Source organism: Ptychodera flava, chromosome 15 (assembly GCF_041260155.1).
Source record: "Ptychodera flava strain L36383 chromosome 15, AS_Pfla_20210202, whole genome shotgun sequence".
Classification (NCBI taxonomy): domain Eukaryota; kingdom Metazoa; phylum Hemichordata; class Enteropneusta; family Ptychoderidae; genus Ptychodera; species Ptychodera flava.
In genome coordinates this window covers 6,184,846-6,201,769 of record NC_091942.1, presented here as the reverse complement: position 1 = coordinate 6,201,769, position 16,924 = coordinate 6,184,846, and the positions used below count along the sequence as shown (strand labels likewise).

Here is a 16,924-nt window from a genome sequence, read left to right as displayed (position 1 = left end):
GCTTGTCGGAAATACAGTAATTATAGTCATTACAGAAATTATGTAATGACGAACCAAATAAGGAATTGTGATCTGAATTAAAATCACCAATAACCATACTACAGTAGCAATCACTCGCTTGAACAATCGAGTGGATTTTTGCTAAGCAATCAGTAAATTCACCCAATTTGCATAAATGCGATATAGTATTATAAATTTATAGTTAACCTTTCTAAACATACGTTTAAACAATCGAGTGATATATCAAATGAAAGGTAGTTACATGTAGACTACAAAATGAATATTCAAAGAGATATTGAAATGGATTTCACTGAAATATTTTCATATTTATATGGAAAAAATATTTTCCCCTTTAGAATAACAATATTTTAAAAATGTTAACACATAGAGTCCTATCATACAGCCACATCATAAGTCATTTGAAAGCTTATTATATCTACTTGAAGAAAATTGACAATGTGGAGCTATCAAGGAAGGCTGTACCCCTTTATGTCCATAAATTACACTGGTAAGCAATTTGCAGAAATGAGATACGAAATTAGAAAATTCATTGTTAACTATTCTAAACACACTTTTACACTATCGAGTGATGTATGGTCTGTGGTGATGGTATTTGCATGTAAAACACAAAAGTGATATCAAAAGTGATATTTAAATTAATTTACTGAAATATTTTGATATTTCTGTCGAAATAAATATTTCCTCTTTTTAATAATGGTATTTTAAAAAATTAATTTAAGTATCAATGCAACAAAAAGATCCACACGAAAGACACTATTGAAGTTGTTGAAATGTAGCTCTGTAGCTGAAACAATGTGTCAGAATAAGCTGCAGTCAAAGTAATGGCATGATTCCTGATCCAAATCATTCGTGTCATTTCCAGTAAATCTAGTAATTGTAGGAATTCATCATCCTCTTCTTCACCAGCATTATCATGAGTAAAAGGGTTGCCACAGTTATCGCTGCCTTGGCAGGAACAAAGGTCTGTGCAGGGAAGATTAATTCGACAGCAGACACAATTGGTGACATGTAATAAGAGAAAGCAGCTCCGCAAATCGTTCATATCTTAGTTGTTTGAATTTTGTGTATGGTATATGTGTATATTGTAAGTGTATATTATGTTAAGTTTGGCCGTTTTATGTATTGTGTTGATTTGCCATGGCGAGACGTAGCCCTAATCTACATGTCCTGCCCTATGGGGTAGCAAGACTAATGTGACACTGCGATATCCTTTGATGCTACCTTTCGAGAGTAGAGTTGTCTTCATCAGTCCTTCAGTTTTTTTGGTGAAACATACGCACTGATTGAATGATTGTAGGTGTTACCAATCGAGTTGTTCCACTGAAGTTCAGTTTGTTCAAGTACGGAAGCTAGAATGTCTACTGTTCGTTCAGGCTGTATTTGTGTACGCTCATTTGAATCGGAGATCGGACTGTTGTAGGTTTTGTGAAGTTTGGCATCATCGTAACGCTTATATTTCCGTTTCTTGTGTATGTGATTAGGCTACGCTCACAAATAACGATGAGAGGCAGAGGAATTCGGGTAGGATTCGAAAATTTTGGGAGATTGTAGAGGGGTACTTGGAGATTTTGATCTGCATATAGGGACCTGAAAATGTTTTGGTTCCCTTTTACTATTTACGATTCCAAGGTTTTGAAATTAATTTTATGAAAATTTAATAACATTTAAATGTCATCCGATTGTCCAAAGTTAGTAATAATTAAACAAGATTTAGAATCGTTTGGTCGCATTTCATTACTTTTATCTCGAAAATATCTTGTATTCTCTATTGCCTTGTTGTTGCATGATTGTTCTAATGTATCGTAATGTTTCGCGTTTAACAAGGCCCTTGAATGTTGCCGTTTGGTTTCGTGAACCGCAATGTATCTGTTGGTTTTGTGTGTGTTTTCAGTCGAGAATGTTCTCTTTGTTCCACCGATGACCTTTATAGATAATGAGGTCTAACGATATGATTTCTTGGGAAGAGCTTTCGAAAATTTGAAAGTATGATGCATTTGTTCATGTTTGATATGAATTCATTAAGCTCGTGTTGAGTTCCAATGAGAATCATACATCGTTTCTGAATCTCAGTCAGAGCGATATTTGTTCAGTGTGTTGCTGAATTATTCTCATTTTGTCTTGTGAAATGTAAAGTCGGGAATTTCTGGTAAAACTGGAGATCTCGTACCGCACCCAAGTACATGACGGTAAAATTCACTGTTGACTTGAAAGTGTTGTTTTTCAAGATTATTTTCAGCATAGCTATCATGTATTTTGTTGTTGGTTGTTTGATTATGCAATCATTTGATGATCTTTCCTGATTTAATGATCTGTCGACTGATTCCATTGGTTCATTGTGCGTTGTATAGTGTACATTGAAACAATGTCTAGTGTTACCAATGTCGCATTGGCCGGAACTTTTATTGTCTCAATTTTCCTTGTAAAATCAGTCGTATCTTTGATGTGTGTGTTTATTTCTTCACGATTTATTGAGAAAATAGTCAATGAATTTTGATCTGTGAAAGGTTGGACTGCATCATCCACTTATAATTGGGCGGCCCACGAACTTTCCTCGTGGGCGTCATTTTGTTCCGCTTGTATTTTTAGCATAAGGTACCAACTTGTAAGTGGTGCTAGTGTTTTACTCTTAACTAGAATAATCGCCATGGCTAATTAACACTTTATATAAAACAGCCAAACATAATATACACTGACAATATACACAATATCATACACAAAATGCAAACAACGAAGATATGAACGGTGTGTTGAGTTGCTTTTCCTTCATTATATGACAATAAATACGATAAATGAAATATGGTGCCTTCCGTCTACATATTCCACATAACTGAACTGAAAATACAGATGTAACACAGATGTAGTAACCAATGATGTCTCCATCAAACAAGATTTCTAGAGAAATTGAAACAAAAATGACATCAATAATACAAAAGGGTCATTCAACACACAGCTATTTATAACAAGATTGGAACTAATTTGGGATAATCGGATGGTGAAGTAATGTCGGTTTAATTTGCAAATTTAAGCTCATCTGCTTTTCTTTTTACTTGTTTTTAAGAGTAACTTGTTATATTTCAACACTCAACTATAGAGCACAAACACGCTTTAGAAAATTTGCAAAATATGAAGACCCAATTATCCCAAATTAGTTCCAATTGGTTTTATGTATTCTTGTTTTTCAGCTATATGGGAATTACACAGGAAAATATTCCAGTTTTCGTATCCTTAATAAACAAAAAATCAATTGCAAAACAAATTCAGATATTTATCTCCAAAACTTTAGCATTATTCGTTATTAGTACACAATATTTTGAATATTAAAAACTAGTCAAAACGTTTACGATTTAATTGAAAATATTCAATAAGAATATTTTGAATACACGTTTGGAGTTCATGATTCTATTCTACATGCAAATACCTATCATTTGATATATCACTTGATAGTTGAAAAGTAAGTTTAGAGTACTTTACAATTGATTTTTGTAATTATATATTGTATTCATGAGAATTAGTTACCCGTTTGCATTATGCAAATTAAATCATTACAGCCCTATTTGTCAGCTGCATATCGTCATTTTTCATGGGGCAGAGATAATAGGCTTTCAAATAACGTTTGCTGTGGTTGTGTGATGCGGTTCTATATGTTAAAATTATTATAATATCGTTATTAAAAAGGGGAAAGTATATTGTTCTACATTAGTACGAAAAATTTTTAGTAAAATCATTTTAATATCTCTTTGGATATCCATTTTGTATTCTCCGTGCAAATACCTTTCTTTTGATATATCACTCGATAGTTTAAAGTATGTTTATAGTAGTTTATAAATTTCTAATTTTATATCGCATTTATGCAAATAGGGTACCCATGTAAATTATGCAAATTAAGGGCCACGTCCGTACTTGACAGCTCCACATTGTCAATTTTCTTGAAGTAGAGATAGTAACCTTTCAAATAACGTATGATGATGCTGTAAGATTTGGCTTTTTGTATTAAATTTTTTTAAATATTGTTATTGAAAAGGGGAAAATATTTTTTCAATATTTCAGTAAAATGAATTTAAATATATTTTTGGATGTCCTTTTAGTATTCTACATGCAAATACCTTTCATTTGATATATCACTCGATAGTTTAAAAGTATTTTTCGAGTAATTAATAATAAATATCTAATATTAATCGCATTTATGGAAATTTGGTATCCGTGGGACTTAAGCAAATTAGGAGCTACGGCCGTACTTGACAGCTAAATCTTGTCTATTCTCTTCAAGTAGAGATAGTAAGCTTTCAAATGATGTATAATGTGGCTGTATGATGTGGCTGTATGTGTTCAAATTTTTAAGATATTGTTATTCAAAAGGGTAAAATATTTTTTTCAGTATTAATATGGAAATATTTCAGTAAAACCATTTTAAATATCTTTTTGGATATCAATTTGGTATTCTACATGCAAATACCTTTCATTTGATATATCACTCAATAGTTTAAAAGTATGTTTAGAGTAGTAAACAATGAACTTCCTAATTTCATATCACATTTATGCAAATTGGGTACCCATGTGAATTATGCAAATTAGAGGGTTATGGCCCCACTTGGCAGCTCCACATCGTCAATTTTCTTGAAGTAGAGATAATAAGCTTTCAAATGATGTATGATCAGGCTGTATGTAAGGTGGGTACATTAAGTGTGAAAAATAGGTGAGCCTGCCGCTCGCCTGCGAGTGTAGCGCGCCATATACCCGGTTCTCTTGACACGGACGTTCATGCAGACTACGGAACATATGCTCCTTGCTGCAGCGGGCATTGCTCTGACAGCTGTGGATTTCTGTAGCTTGCGTTATTTTCAATTGTACTTCTGTTGGACCTCTTGAAATGAAAGCTCTCGTTCTTGCTAGCGATGTCGTAGCTATAGACTACAGCCCGGTCATTGATAGTCTGTTTGCATATACACACGTACATGTCCAGGTAAGTGTTTAACTCCATGGCTTGAGCGATAACAGTAGCCGAGCCCCATTCAACTGATTCAAGAAAATCATGATAAAATGTGATCTCAATCCAGCGTGTAATTACTAGATTTGGTAAGTTGGTATGCTGGTGACAGATCAGCCGCCATTTTAACAAGTGGCAATATCGCAAACATTATAATCAACCCGTAACTTATAGTGCGGCATTATTGGATATGTTGACAACAAGGGGGACCCCCTCAGGAGCATGCGCAGCGCGACGACCACTGCGCTTTAAACATTGTATGGATTTATCCTCGGAAAATAACCTAAATTATGAATTAACAAGGTTAACGCGTAGAAATAGTTCAAGATACAACATAAATCAATCTTACGCCTCTGGTTCTATATTTCCAACAATGCCCTGTGTAAATGATTTTTTTTCTTCCGATTTTTCCTTTGCTTCTAAGGACTGGTTGAAAACGAGACTTGTTATGAAGATCCAAGATTCATGAATGTCTGCCCTCAAGTTGAGGAATATCGATGGGTTGCACCCACTCTTACGGCAATCTACATGCTTATTTCCAATATATTGCTCATCAACTTACTCATTGCTATGTTCAGGTAAATTAAATCTCAAGATGTGTCAGTCCATTATAAATAGATTTTCACAAAGAAGGGGAGACTCGTTCGCAAAATGCGTCAGTCCATTACAAATGGACTTTCACAAAGAGGGGAAAACTAATTTCTGTCTTCAAACGTTTGTGATGACCATGAACTAAAAAATAAAGGTAACTGACAAACATATTACAAATAACACAAGTAAGTGTCCGAAGCATTCCATCCAGATTCGCCCGTCATTGAAATAGATACTTAGAAAAGTAATTAAGATGTTGTACTTCATTGAAAGACTTTTGATTTTCACTTTTGCGAAATGAAACTAAGACAATCGTTGTTCTAATTACAAAATTGTTTGAGGCACAAAGCAAAATTACAGAAGGTCGTTTGCATTTATTTAATTCTTTGCTAAATGATGTGTTCTTTGTGTCTCCAGTTTTACATTTCAAAGAGTGCAGGACAACGCAGAAGTAATCTGGCGGTTTTATCGGTTTGGACTGATAAGCGAGTATCAAGACAGACCAACATTGGCGCCACCACTCATTGTTATTAATCATTTGTATAGATTCATCATCTACCTGAACAATTGCAAGTAACGTTTTCATTTTATGAGACATTTCCACTTTCATAATTTACTAATATGTAACATTGTATCACATTCTTTTCTATTGAAGAATGTTTTGGCACAATTCATTTATTTGGAAAACTGTTGTAGCTTTTTGGCATTGCCTTTGTTATAATACAACATATATTTATTCCTTAGTACGAAGTAAATGATAAAATTGTGACTACTTGACGACTCAAAATATAGACATTAACGAATTAACGAAATTTTATATGATCGCTGGTGTAGCTCATTATTTATACTGTATAAAATCCATAGTCAGATTTTATGAATTGTGAATTTGTATGAAGAATGAGTATGCTCTTTTCTCGTAACAGGCACTATGGGTAAGACAGACAAGAAGTCCCATTCCCTCAGTAAGTTTTCCAATCAATCAATTTATAGCAATGATTTACATGTCAATCTTAACCCGTAACTGCGGTAAGATGGCGTGGAACCATACTAATGGTATCTTTTTGCTTATAGAACTTTTCTATGGTCACATTCGCTTCAGTAAGGCCAGAGACACGAAGCAATTGCATCGTTAGCTGACGAAACAGTGTACTGTGCCGTCGAGAATGAAGAAATGACTGACTGACTGACTGACTGAATGAATGAATGAATGGATGAATGAATGAATGAATGAGGAGTGACTGAATTGATGGATGGATGAATGTATAGATTGATAGATGGATGGATGGATGACTGGCTCAATGAGTGAATAAATGAATCTTTACTTTTGGAGGTAATGTATTTCACACACTTATGATGATGACCATCTCAATTAATAGTTACAGAGCCTGGACACAAATTTCAGATTTCTTTTAAATCGCACATATCTGCTGTTGAACAAAATTGTCCCCGAAGCTCGCCAAATTCAAGTGTAGCGATGTATTCATTGATTTTATTAACTTAAGTTCGTGTGCGACGGATGATAGCCAGTATCTGTGTGAACTTCATGCCTTCACGAACTATACGACTTGTAGAGGGGTCGCAGTCAAAAAATAAATCCAAAAATGGAATTTTGTCGAGCGATTTTGACTGTGAAGTCTTCGCAACTTGATGCGTTACTTGTGATTTAGAGTCCGATCGAGAATGCTTTGAATTCGTTAATATTAAACTTAAGTTACATTGTATGTTTTGTAGGTGTTTGGTTGGAAAAAGGCAGCCGCACCGATGAAAATTTGAATCTGTTTGAAAGGAAACATTTACAGAATTATTTCATCAAGAAAAACCAACAACGGATGAACTCCATTGAAAACACGGTTTCATCCACTGATAAAAGGTATTTATTGCTTCAACATTTCATGTGTCATAATAACCTAGACACATTTCTTATGTGCTAGTCGTCTTCATTCATTCATTCATTCACTTATTCATTCATTCATTCATTCTCTATCCCGAAACTATCCAAACATGCAACCATTCAACTCTGTGGCATTCTTCTGCCCACCATCCTTCGCCCATCCCATTGACTCTTTTTATCTCAAAAGCAATCTTCATTATTATGTTTTTCTGATCTATTTTGATCAAATTGTGGCTCCTGTGTCTGCGAAATATATCTTGACAAAAGAGTTACTGTAAATTGACGTTCGCAAAGAAGTATCCGTTGTCTGTCCACTTTTTTTTCTGAATATTATTTTTTCTCAAAGCGATGGTCTGAATAAGTTTACATAATTTTGCTGCTTACATTCATGGGCATAATTTTTATTTTTTTGCAGTTCTTTGATAATCCTAAGACACGTCAAATATTTGAAAGTTGACTAGAAAGCGATTTCTAATTTACATTATCAAATGAGAATGAAATTCGGCATTCTCCTTCATGTTCGTTTAAAATATGTCTTCTTTGGAACGTTTCCGATATGTGATGAAGATGATGACATGCCTCTGCATCAAAACACAATGTCAGATAAATTAATACTGATGAGTTGCCTGTACTATAGAATAATACGCGTGAATTCACATGAGTCCACATGACTACAAAGCTTAAGACCAATTTTACTATTGTCATTCATAACCTATTCTTATCTGGACTTGCCTTTCCAAGTAGCTTGAATATTTCGTCCGAAGATTCCAAATAGCTTGAAATGATAAAAATTTGTACATTTCGACTGTTTAGTCCAAACATTATGCTTTGTTACACATTTTCAAGATAACTGTCAATTTTCTTTAAAGTATCAGGAGAAAACTTTATTCTGAGGTTCGGAAAGCACGAAATTTGTTGGTCATTTTGACTTATTTTTGTCAAATTTTGCCATTCACCCTTTCTTGCATGCTACATATTTAAAAAAGGCTGTCTCCTCAACGGCCACATTATATTGTACGTGGTGTGCACTTTCAATTTTTTCGCCAAATTTTGAAAGTGTTGACTTAAAACTTTCAGTATGTTTTGTAAATTATTTTATCGGATAGAATGAGATAATTTCATCATTTTTTTTCTGCTAAGTACCACACAAGAGCTGTAAATGTATCTGCCATTAGGCAACTTTTGCTTTAATGTCCGTTTATGTTCGCTTTTACTTATCTTTCACATGACTCATTTCCATTTTCCGACGCCAGATTGGACAACGTCGAGAAAATTGCTGCGGAGATTTTGAAATTAATGAAGAAGTAATATAAATGGCGAAGGAAGATTGTCATTTGGTTATTCAAGCCTCACAGTGTATCTGCTTACACAGTCCAGTTTTCGCAAGACTGCACTTGAAACAAACCTTGCCAGTAAAGTGAGTGGCTGATATCCTGGCAAACATTTTGAAGATTTTTTTTTCATTTTTCCATAAAGTTATGGAAGTTACAGCTTCTCATTTTATATGTGATTTACACAATATTATTCGAGCAAGATTTCATGAAGTAATGAATCGTGCGTCTGATATTTAGAAACGCCCCAATGGTTACCGTGACTTTAGCTATATCTTTACTAACATCGTCCATTAAATGTTTATCAAGAAGTGTACAAATAACTTTCATTCCATGGCCGATGAACTTCAAGTTCACTGTCAGGCTCTCTGCGAAATGGGCCAAAAAGATGAGAAAGTGAGCTCTGGCGCCACTTTCTATGGCAGCTCTATGATGTTGGCTTTGATTGACAGAAGCATCGAAGGAGAGACTCCCTTTAAGAACAAGGAAAACCGAGATCTTAATTGAATTTCAGTGCGCGAAATATTACCTCTACCATGACTCGATGAAGTCAAAATTTGAAATATTTTGCAATTGAATCTTATATCGGTCAATGTATCTTACTTGGATGTTTAATCAAAACTAGCGCAGTGAGTTTGGTGTATGATTTTATCCTGTTATCTACTAGGAATATAAATGGGTGTATAACTTGTAACTTGGATTTTATGCAATCAAACGTAGTGCATTATATAGTCTTTAGTTTTTGAAGTTGATTTATCATACTCTAAAAGCAAAAAGATTCGAGAATAAGTGTGAATTATTAAATCTTCTCTTTCAGATGAAAAACTCGATATCGTAACCAAAGTGTCAATTTAGCGATATGTTATTGGCCTTCTCTATTGATGAGTTTTCAAATTTTCAAAAGATATCGTGAAAGTAATTAGCTTCAATTTGTTGTGTACTCCGACAATAGTTTCGTTTACGGTAGTTTTATTACCGAAACAAAATATCCAATTTAAATTTCATAGTTAAGTGTAATAGCAATTTAGAGTGAAAAGAGTGTTAAATCCTATCCTTACACAAAACTTTAATATCTTGGATTCAAACAGATCACCGCTGTCCTTATAAGACATTTGAAGAAAAGCTATGTAACCTAAAGTGGGATTATACCTGTTATTAGAACAAAACAGGACAATTTATAAGTATGGCTATGTTTTTAAATCCCACGTTTGTACAAAAACTTGTTTATGTTCAATTTTATTTAACCAACTTTAAATGCACGGCTTACACGTTGATGCTTTTTAGTACAACTGCACTCTCATGGCAGAAACTCGAAAGCCGACTTCTGCAACAATATGGAGATTTAAATAAAACGTGTTCACATTTTTACAGAATATATTTTGTGTATATTTTTGCCACAAACTTGCTAAGTAATGATGACTCGATAATATTAATTCCTATTTACATTGAAGCCAGGTTGACTTTACAACATTTATACATTTTCACGAAACATGAAAAATGTATTCACAATAACATTGTACGATTTGACGTGCCGAATATTATTGTGATTTTGTAGTTTTTACCATGAATAAAAGACATCTTTATTTGATCTTATCCATATTCAAAATTTTACCAGCATAATGTCACATATAATCATTCAGTACTAAAACAAAAATGGCTGCTATTATTTACGCAATGAAAAAGCCATAATAAATCGATAGCATATGATTTATCAAAACACCCTGGTACGTTGCCTTGATATTTGGGAATGAACCGACGACTATGACTTTGTCTTGAGTTTTGACCTTGCCATATATGGAAAGTATTTTTAACATCCAAGGCATGTTGCATATAGTAAGGAAGATGCATTATTGCATTATACCAGTGATCGATATCAAAAGCTGTGGAAGTGTGCCGGAGAAAATATTAGAAGTAAAGGACCCTTCATTTTCCATGGGGGAGGGCCATTAAATTTAGACTCTATATGAGATGTGAAAATTGACTCTTTATTTGAAATACCACAGTCAAAAATTAAATTAAAATCAAATAAGGTAAACCGTTGCACAAAAGCCCCCTCCCTACCCAAGGGGATTATTTCTTTCCCCTGTGCAGCTTGAGCGGACGTATAGAAATTTGCATAATTCAATAGGCTGCAGAGCCTCGTTCTGAATGTAAACAAGCAATATGCCGGAATACACGTCGTTCGAGCGACTTGGTCGTGAAAATGGGCTCGAAAGCTCACAAATATGATTATTTAATGCGAAATTGAACATGCTATGAGGTAATGTACACGTTTGAGAGTAATTTCATCGTATCTATGTATGAGAGAAATAAATACTAATGATAATTGACAACTGAATTCGTACGTTGCCATGATGGTTTATACCTCTCAGCTGTGTGCTATTTTTAGACTGTGACCCGAAACACACTGATACAGGTCTTGAACAAAAATAATACTTGTTGTGTCAAACCACTTGCTATTGAACAACGCTTGTGACAAGTTTCGTGAATTTCTGACAGTGCGCCTATATTTGCGGCATGATTTCACGATGCCATGTATGCGCTGTTACCGTACAAGGCCGATCGTACAGCGTATGTAATACGCTATGCACTGAGTTATATACGGCGAAACTCGCCTTTACGCTATCGGACTTCAGTCAACATTGACGAGTTGAAACATGATAACTGGACAGTGATATACTACCCGTTACCAGTGAAAAGGAATACTGTGACAAATCACGGTCACTCAAATCCACTCTCACAACGATATTATTATCTTGAAAGGCTGAGGGGTCATTAAAATCAGACGTGGGAATGTCCGACCACCACATCCTGCATCGACTCCAAACAGACAGACACTGACAGTTGACAATGACCGAATACAAGAGAAGTCGGCCAGTACATTATGCACCCAATTAGAATATATGCTCCATAATAGTGTTTCTGTTTTTGAAGTCTCACTTAAGTTATATACGAAAGCGATCTAAATGTCATTCATAAGATGAGCGTAATGTTTGCAAACTTCACAGATCACAGTTCAACGCACATTGGGTAAAATTAAAGATGGCGGTGTATCGCGATCGTGGTAGCGAGTTTTGCAGTCTTCGTCATAGTTACACTTGAAGTTCGTTAAAAAGTCATAGGAGATGGTGAAGCAACTTAGTTAAGAGTCGTCAAGCCATGAATTTTACTGAAGAAATGGCATAATGTTTGCCTGAACTTTAATACGGTACGCGCGCGATCTTCACAAACACGGAGGCAGACCGTACATGTTTTGCAGGGTGGACGTGGCAGCTCTTCGACTTTGAGTTGTTTTCTGAATGTTCGTAGTAGTATTGAACCGACAAAATAACAAACTATGGTAGTAAAAAGTTAAAATTGTTTGGCACATTCAACTGTGAAGAGAATGCGTATGCAATCATATTGCTTTGTTGCGAGTGGCAGACTTCTCCTGGCCGAGTCCCACTGGCCGAGTTGGTCGGCACCACCGGCGCTGGCGATGGCCGAGTTCGCAACTGCCCGACTTCTCCGGTTACCCAATGGAATATCGGGAGCCAATGCCTACGAGGACTACCGCGAAATAGTAACCCAAGCATCAAATATAAATTTAACATAAGTTGGATTGACAACAATAAAATATGTGATATTGTTGCAATCTCTGGGCCTAAACAATTTGTAAACGTGAGCAAGGCGTCAGCGGAGTGCAACACGTTCCTCATAGGCGAGCGGCGAATCCACAAAAAGGGCCTTATTTTAGGAGTTTAATGTACCCACCTTACATACGGCCACATCATACGTCATTTGAAAGCTTATTATCTCTACTTTAAGAATATTGACGATGTGGAGCTGCCAATTAGGGCCATACCCCCCTAATTTGCATAATTCACACGGGTACCCAATTTGCAGAAATGCGATATAAAATTAGAAAAATCACTGTTAACTACTGTAAACATACTTTTAAACTATCGAGTGATATATCAAATGAAAGATATTTACATGTAGAATACGACTTTGATATCCAAAGACATATTTAAATTGATTTCACTGAAATATTTACATATTTATATTGAAAATAATATTTTCCTCTCTTGAATAACAATATTTTAAAAATTTTAACATATACAGCTACAACATACAGCTACATCATGCATCATTTGAAAGCTTATTATCTCTACTACAAGAAAATTGACATTATTGAACTGTCAAGTAGGGCCATAGCCCCTGATTTGCATAATTGACAAGGGTATCCAATTTGCAGAAATGCAATAGAAAATTACAAATTTATTGTTCACTACTGTAAACATACTTTTAAACTATCGAGTGATATATCAAATAAAAGATATTTGCATGTAGAATACGACTCTGATATCCAAAGAGATATTTCAATTGGTTTCACTGAAATATTTTCATATTTATATTGAAAAATTATTTTCCCCTTTTGAATAACAATATTATAAATATTTCGTCACAAACAGCCACATCATACAGCCATATCATACGTCATTTTAAAGGTTATTATCTCTAATTCAAGAAAATTGACAATGTTGAACTATCAAGTAAGGCCGTAAACCTAAATTTGCATACTTTACACAGGTAAGCAGTTTGCATAAATGCATTATAAAATTAGAAAATTCATTAACTATTCTAAACATACTTCTTAACTATCGAGTGATATATCAAATGAAAAATATTTGCATGTAAAACACAAAATTGACATCCAAAGAGATATACAAAGTTGTTTTAATGAAATATTTTCTTATTTGTAGTGAGAAAAAGTTATTTTCCCCTTTTGAATAACGGTATTTTAAAAATTTTAACAGCAGTATCAATGCAATCACATGCATTATGATGTGCAAAAAGTGCATAGAACACAGAGAACAATCAGCTGAAATGAGGTCTGGAAATGAATATTTTGTTTGTTTAATGTATGTTTCAAAACATATGAATAGCTCTTGTTGTCTGCATTATTATCCGATACCGATGTCTAGTTTTATAGGTCAGAGAGCGTTTCTCCAAACATGCCCTTTGTTTGGAGTATAATATACCCATTCACAGCATATGAAAACCGTTTCATGTTACTCAAGTAAACCAACATTTTCTTGTTATGTTGTAACCAAGGCAACAGCACTAATATATATATATATATATATATATATATATATATATATATATATATATATATATATATATATATATATATATATATATATATATATACCGGTATATTGATTTTTAACATATATGGTAATGATTTGAACGCCGACATTTTTTCGTAAAGATGTGTTGGGAAAATATCACCAATTACTATTAAGTCCAAACATAAAGAAAGATCCCCATAAACGACACTATTGTAGTTGTTGAAAAGTAACTATGTAGCCGAAACAATATGTGAGAGTAAACTGTAGTCAAAGGTATGGCATGATTCATGATCCAAGTCATTTATGGCGATACAGTTTCATTCATTTCCAGTACATCTAGTAATTCTACAAATTCATCATCATTCTTTTCTTAAACAGTTTTGTCATGAGTAAAAGGGTTGCCACAGTTATAGCTGCCTTGTGGATGGAAGATAAATTTGACAGCAGACACAATTGGTGACATGTAATAAGATAAAGCAAACTCCACACATCGTTCATATCTTATAGTTGTTTGAAATTTGTGTATGTTATGTTTGGCTGTTTTGTGTAAAGTGTTGATTTGCCATGGCAAGACGTACCCCTAATCTACGTATCCTGCCATGCCCTGAACCCCCCTGGAGTGGAAAGACTACTGTGGCACTGCGATCCTTTGACGCTACCTTTCGAGTATAGAGTTGTCTTCATCAGTCATTTAAAATTCATTGTCGGTTGGTGAAACATGTGCATTACTTGACCACTTTGTTTCACTGAAGTTACGCTTGTTCAAGTAAGGAAGCTAGAATGTATACCGTTTCGGTCTGGTTATGTTTGTGGATGCTCATGTGAATCAGAGATCGAGCTGTTGTAGGTTTTGTTTGGCATTGGTGTAACGCTTATATTTCTGTTTCATATGTATGTGATTAGGCTACGTTCACAAATAATGGTGATTAGGGGCGGAGGAATTGGGGGTGGAATCGAAATTTTGAGGGATAGTAGATAGAGGAGCACTTGAAAGTTTTGATCTGCCTATAGGGGACCTGAAAATGTTTTGGTTCCCTTTTACTTTTTGCGATTCCAAGGTTTCGAAGGCAATTCAATGGAAATCGAATAACAATTAAATGTCATCCGATTGTTCTAAAGTTAGTAATAATCAAACAAGATCTAGAATTACTTTTACTTTTTATTTTTACTTCATTACTTTTATCTCGAAAAAATCTTGTGTTTTGTATCGTATTGTTGTGGCATAATTGTTCTAACGTATCGTAATGTTTCGCCTTTAACAAATCCTTGAATGTTGCCGTTTGATTGCATGAATTGGAATCTGGTATCTGTTGGTTTTGTGTGTGTGTTCTTAAGTCGAGAATGTGAATTTGTTGCATCGATGACCTTCACAGGTAATGAGGTCTAAAGATGTAATTTTTTGAAGGAGCTTTCGAAAATTTCAGAGTAGGAGCTTTTCCAATGAAAATCATACATTGTCTCTGAATCTCAGTGAGAGGGATATTTGTTCTTTGTCTTGCTAAATTATTCTTATTTTGTATATATTTTATTCTTATTTTGCATAATGTGGGCATTACTCGTATTTACTGCACAATTTTATGAATATTAAAATAAGTCAAGATATTCGCGATTTAAATATAAATTTCCGCTAGGCGACTGATGCCGTATGTTGTGGGTTCGAACCCGATTGAAAACTAGACGTACTTTCAATAAGAATATTTTAAATACGTGTTTGGAATTCATAGTTCTATTCTACATGCCAATACCTATCATTTGATATATCACTCGATAGTCTAAAAGCAAAAGAAGAGTACATAACAATGGATTTTTATAATTTTATATCGGACTCATGCAAATTAGGTACCCGTGTGCATTATGCAAATTAAAGAATTACAGCTCTATTTTGCAGCTGCATATCGTCAATTTTCGTGAAGCAGAGGTAATAGGCTTTCAAGTGACGTATAATGTGGCTGTATGATGTAGTTGTATGTGATAAAATTATTATTATATCGTCATTCAAAAGGGGAAAATATATTTTTCGATATAATTATGAAAAAATTTCAATAAAATCATTTTAATATCTCTTTTGGGTATCTATTTTGTATCCTACATGCAAATACCTTTCATTTGATATATCACTCGATAGTTTAAAGTATGCTTAGAGTAGTTAGTAAATTCCTAATTTTATATCACATTTCTGTAATTTCCGTACCCATGTGAATTATGCAATTTGGGAGCTACGGCCATACTTGACAGCTCAACATTGTCAATTTTCTTGAAGTATAGATAATAAGCTTTCAAATGACGTATGATGTGGCTGTATGATGTGGCTGAATGTATTAATTTTTTTTTAAATATTGTTATTCAAAAGGGGAAAATATTTTTTCAATATAAATAAGATAATATTTTAATGAAATCAATTTGAATATGTCTTTGGATATCAAAGCTGTATTCTACATGCAAATACCTTTCATTTGATATATCACTCGATAGTTTAAAAGCATGTTTAGAGTAGTTAACAGTAAATTTCTGATTTTACATTGCATTTATGCAAATTGAGTACCCGTGTAAATTATGCAAATTAGGGGCTATGACCCTACTTGACAGCTCAACATTGTGCATTTTCATAAAGTAGAGATAATAAGCTTTTAAATGACGTATGGTGTGGCTGTATGATGTGGCTGCATGTGTTAAAATTATTAAAATATTGTTATTCAAAAGGAGAAAATAATTTTTTCATAATAAATATGGAAATATTTCAGTGAAATCAATTTAAATATCTCTTTGGATACCCATGTTGTATTCTACATGCAAATACCTTTCATTTGATATATCACTCGAGAGTTTAAAAGTATGTTTAGAGTAGTCAACAATGCAATTTCTAATTTTATATCGCATTTCTGCAAATTGGATATCCGTTTGAATTATGCAAATTAGGGGGGTATGGCCCTACTTGGCAGCTCCACATCGTCAATTTTCTTGAAGTAGAGATAATAAGCTTTCAAATGAC

The 16,924-nt window shown here is 34.1% G+C and overlaps 1 protein-coding gene across 1 annotated transcript in view; it reads left to right on the top strand.

The window, feature by feature from the left end:
* Positions 1-11,153, top strand: part of LOC139151019 (transient receptor potential cation channel subfamily M member-like 2) — a 74,361-nt gene extending 63,208 nt beyond the window's left edge. The window contains exons 20-24 of the mRNA XM_070723537.1: positions 5,430-5,583; positions 6,014-6,165; positions 6,520-6,558; positions 7,328-7,466; positions 8,741-11,153. Of these exons, the coding sequence (XP_070579638.1) occupies positions 5,430-5,583; positions 6,014-6,165; positions 6,520-6,558; positions 7,328-7,466; positions 8,741-8,795 (539 nt within the window). The 3' untranslated portion in view covers positions 8,796-11,153. The remainder of the gene's footprint in view (positions 1-5,429; positions 5,584-6,013; positions 6,166-6,519; positions 6,559-7,327; positions 7,467-8,740) is intronic.
* The last annotated feature ends 5,771 nt before the right edge of the window (positions 11,154-16,924 follow it).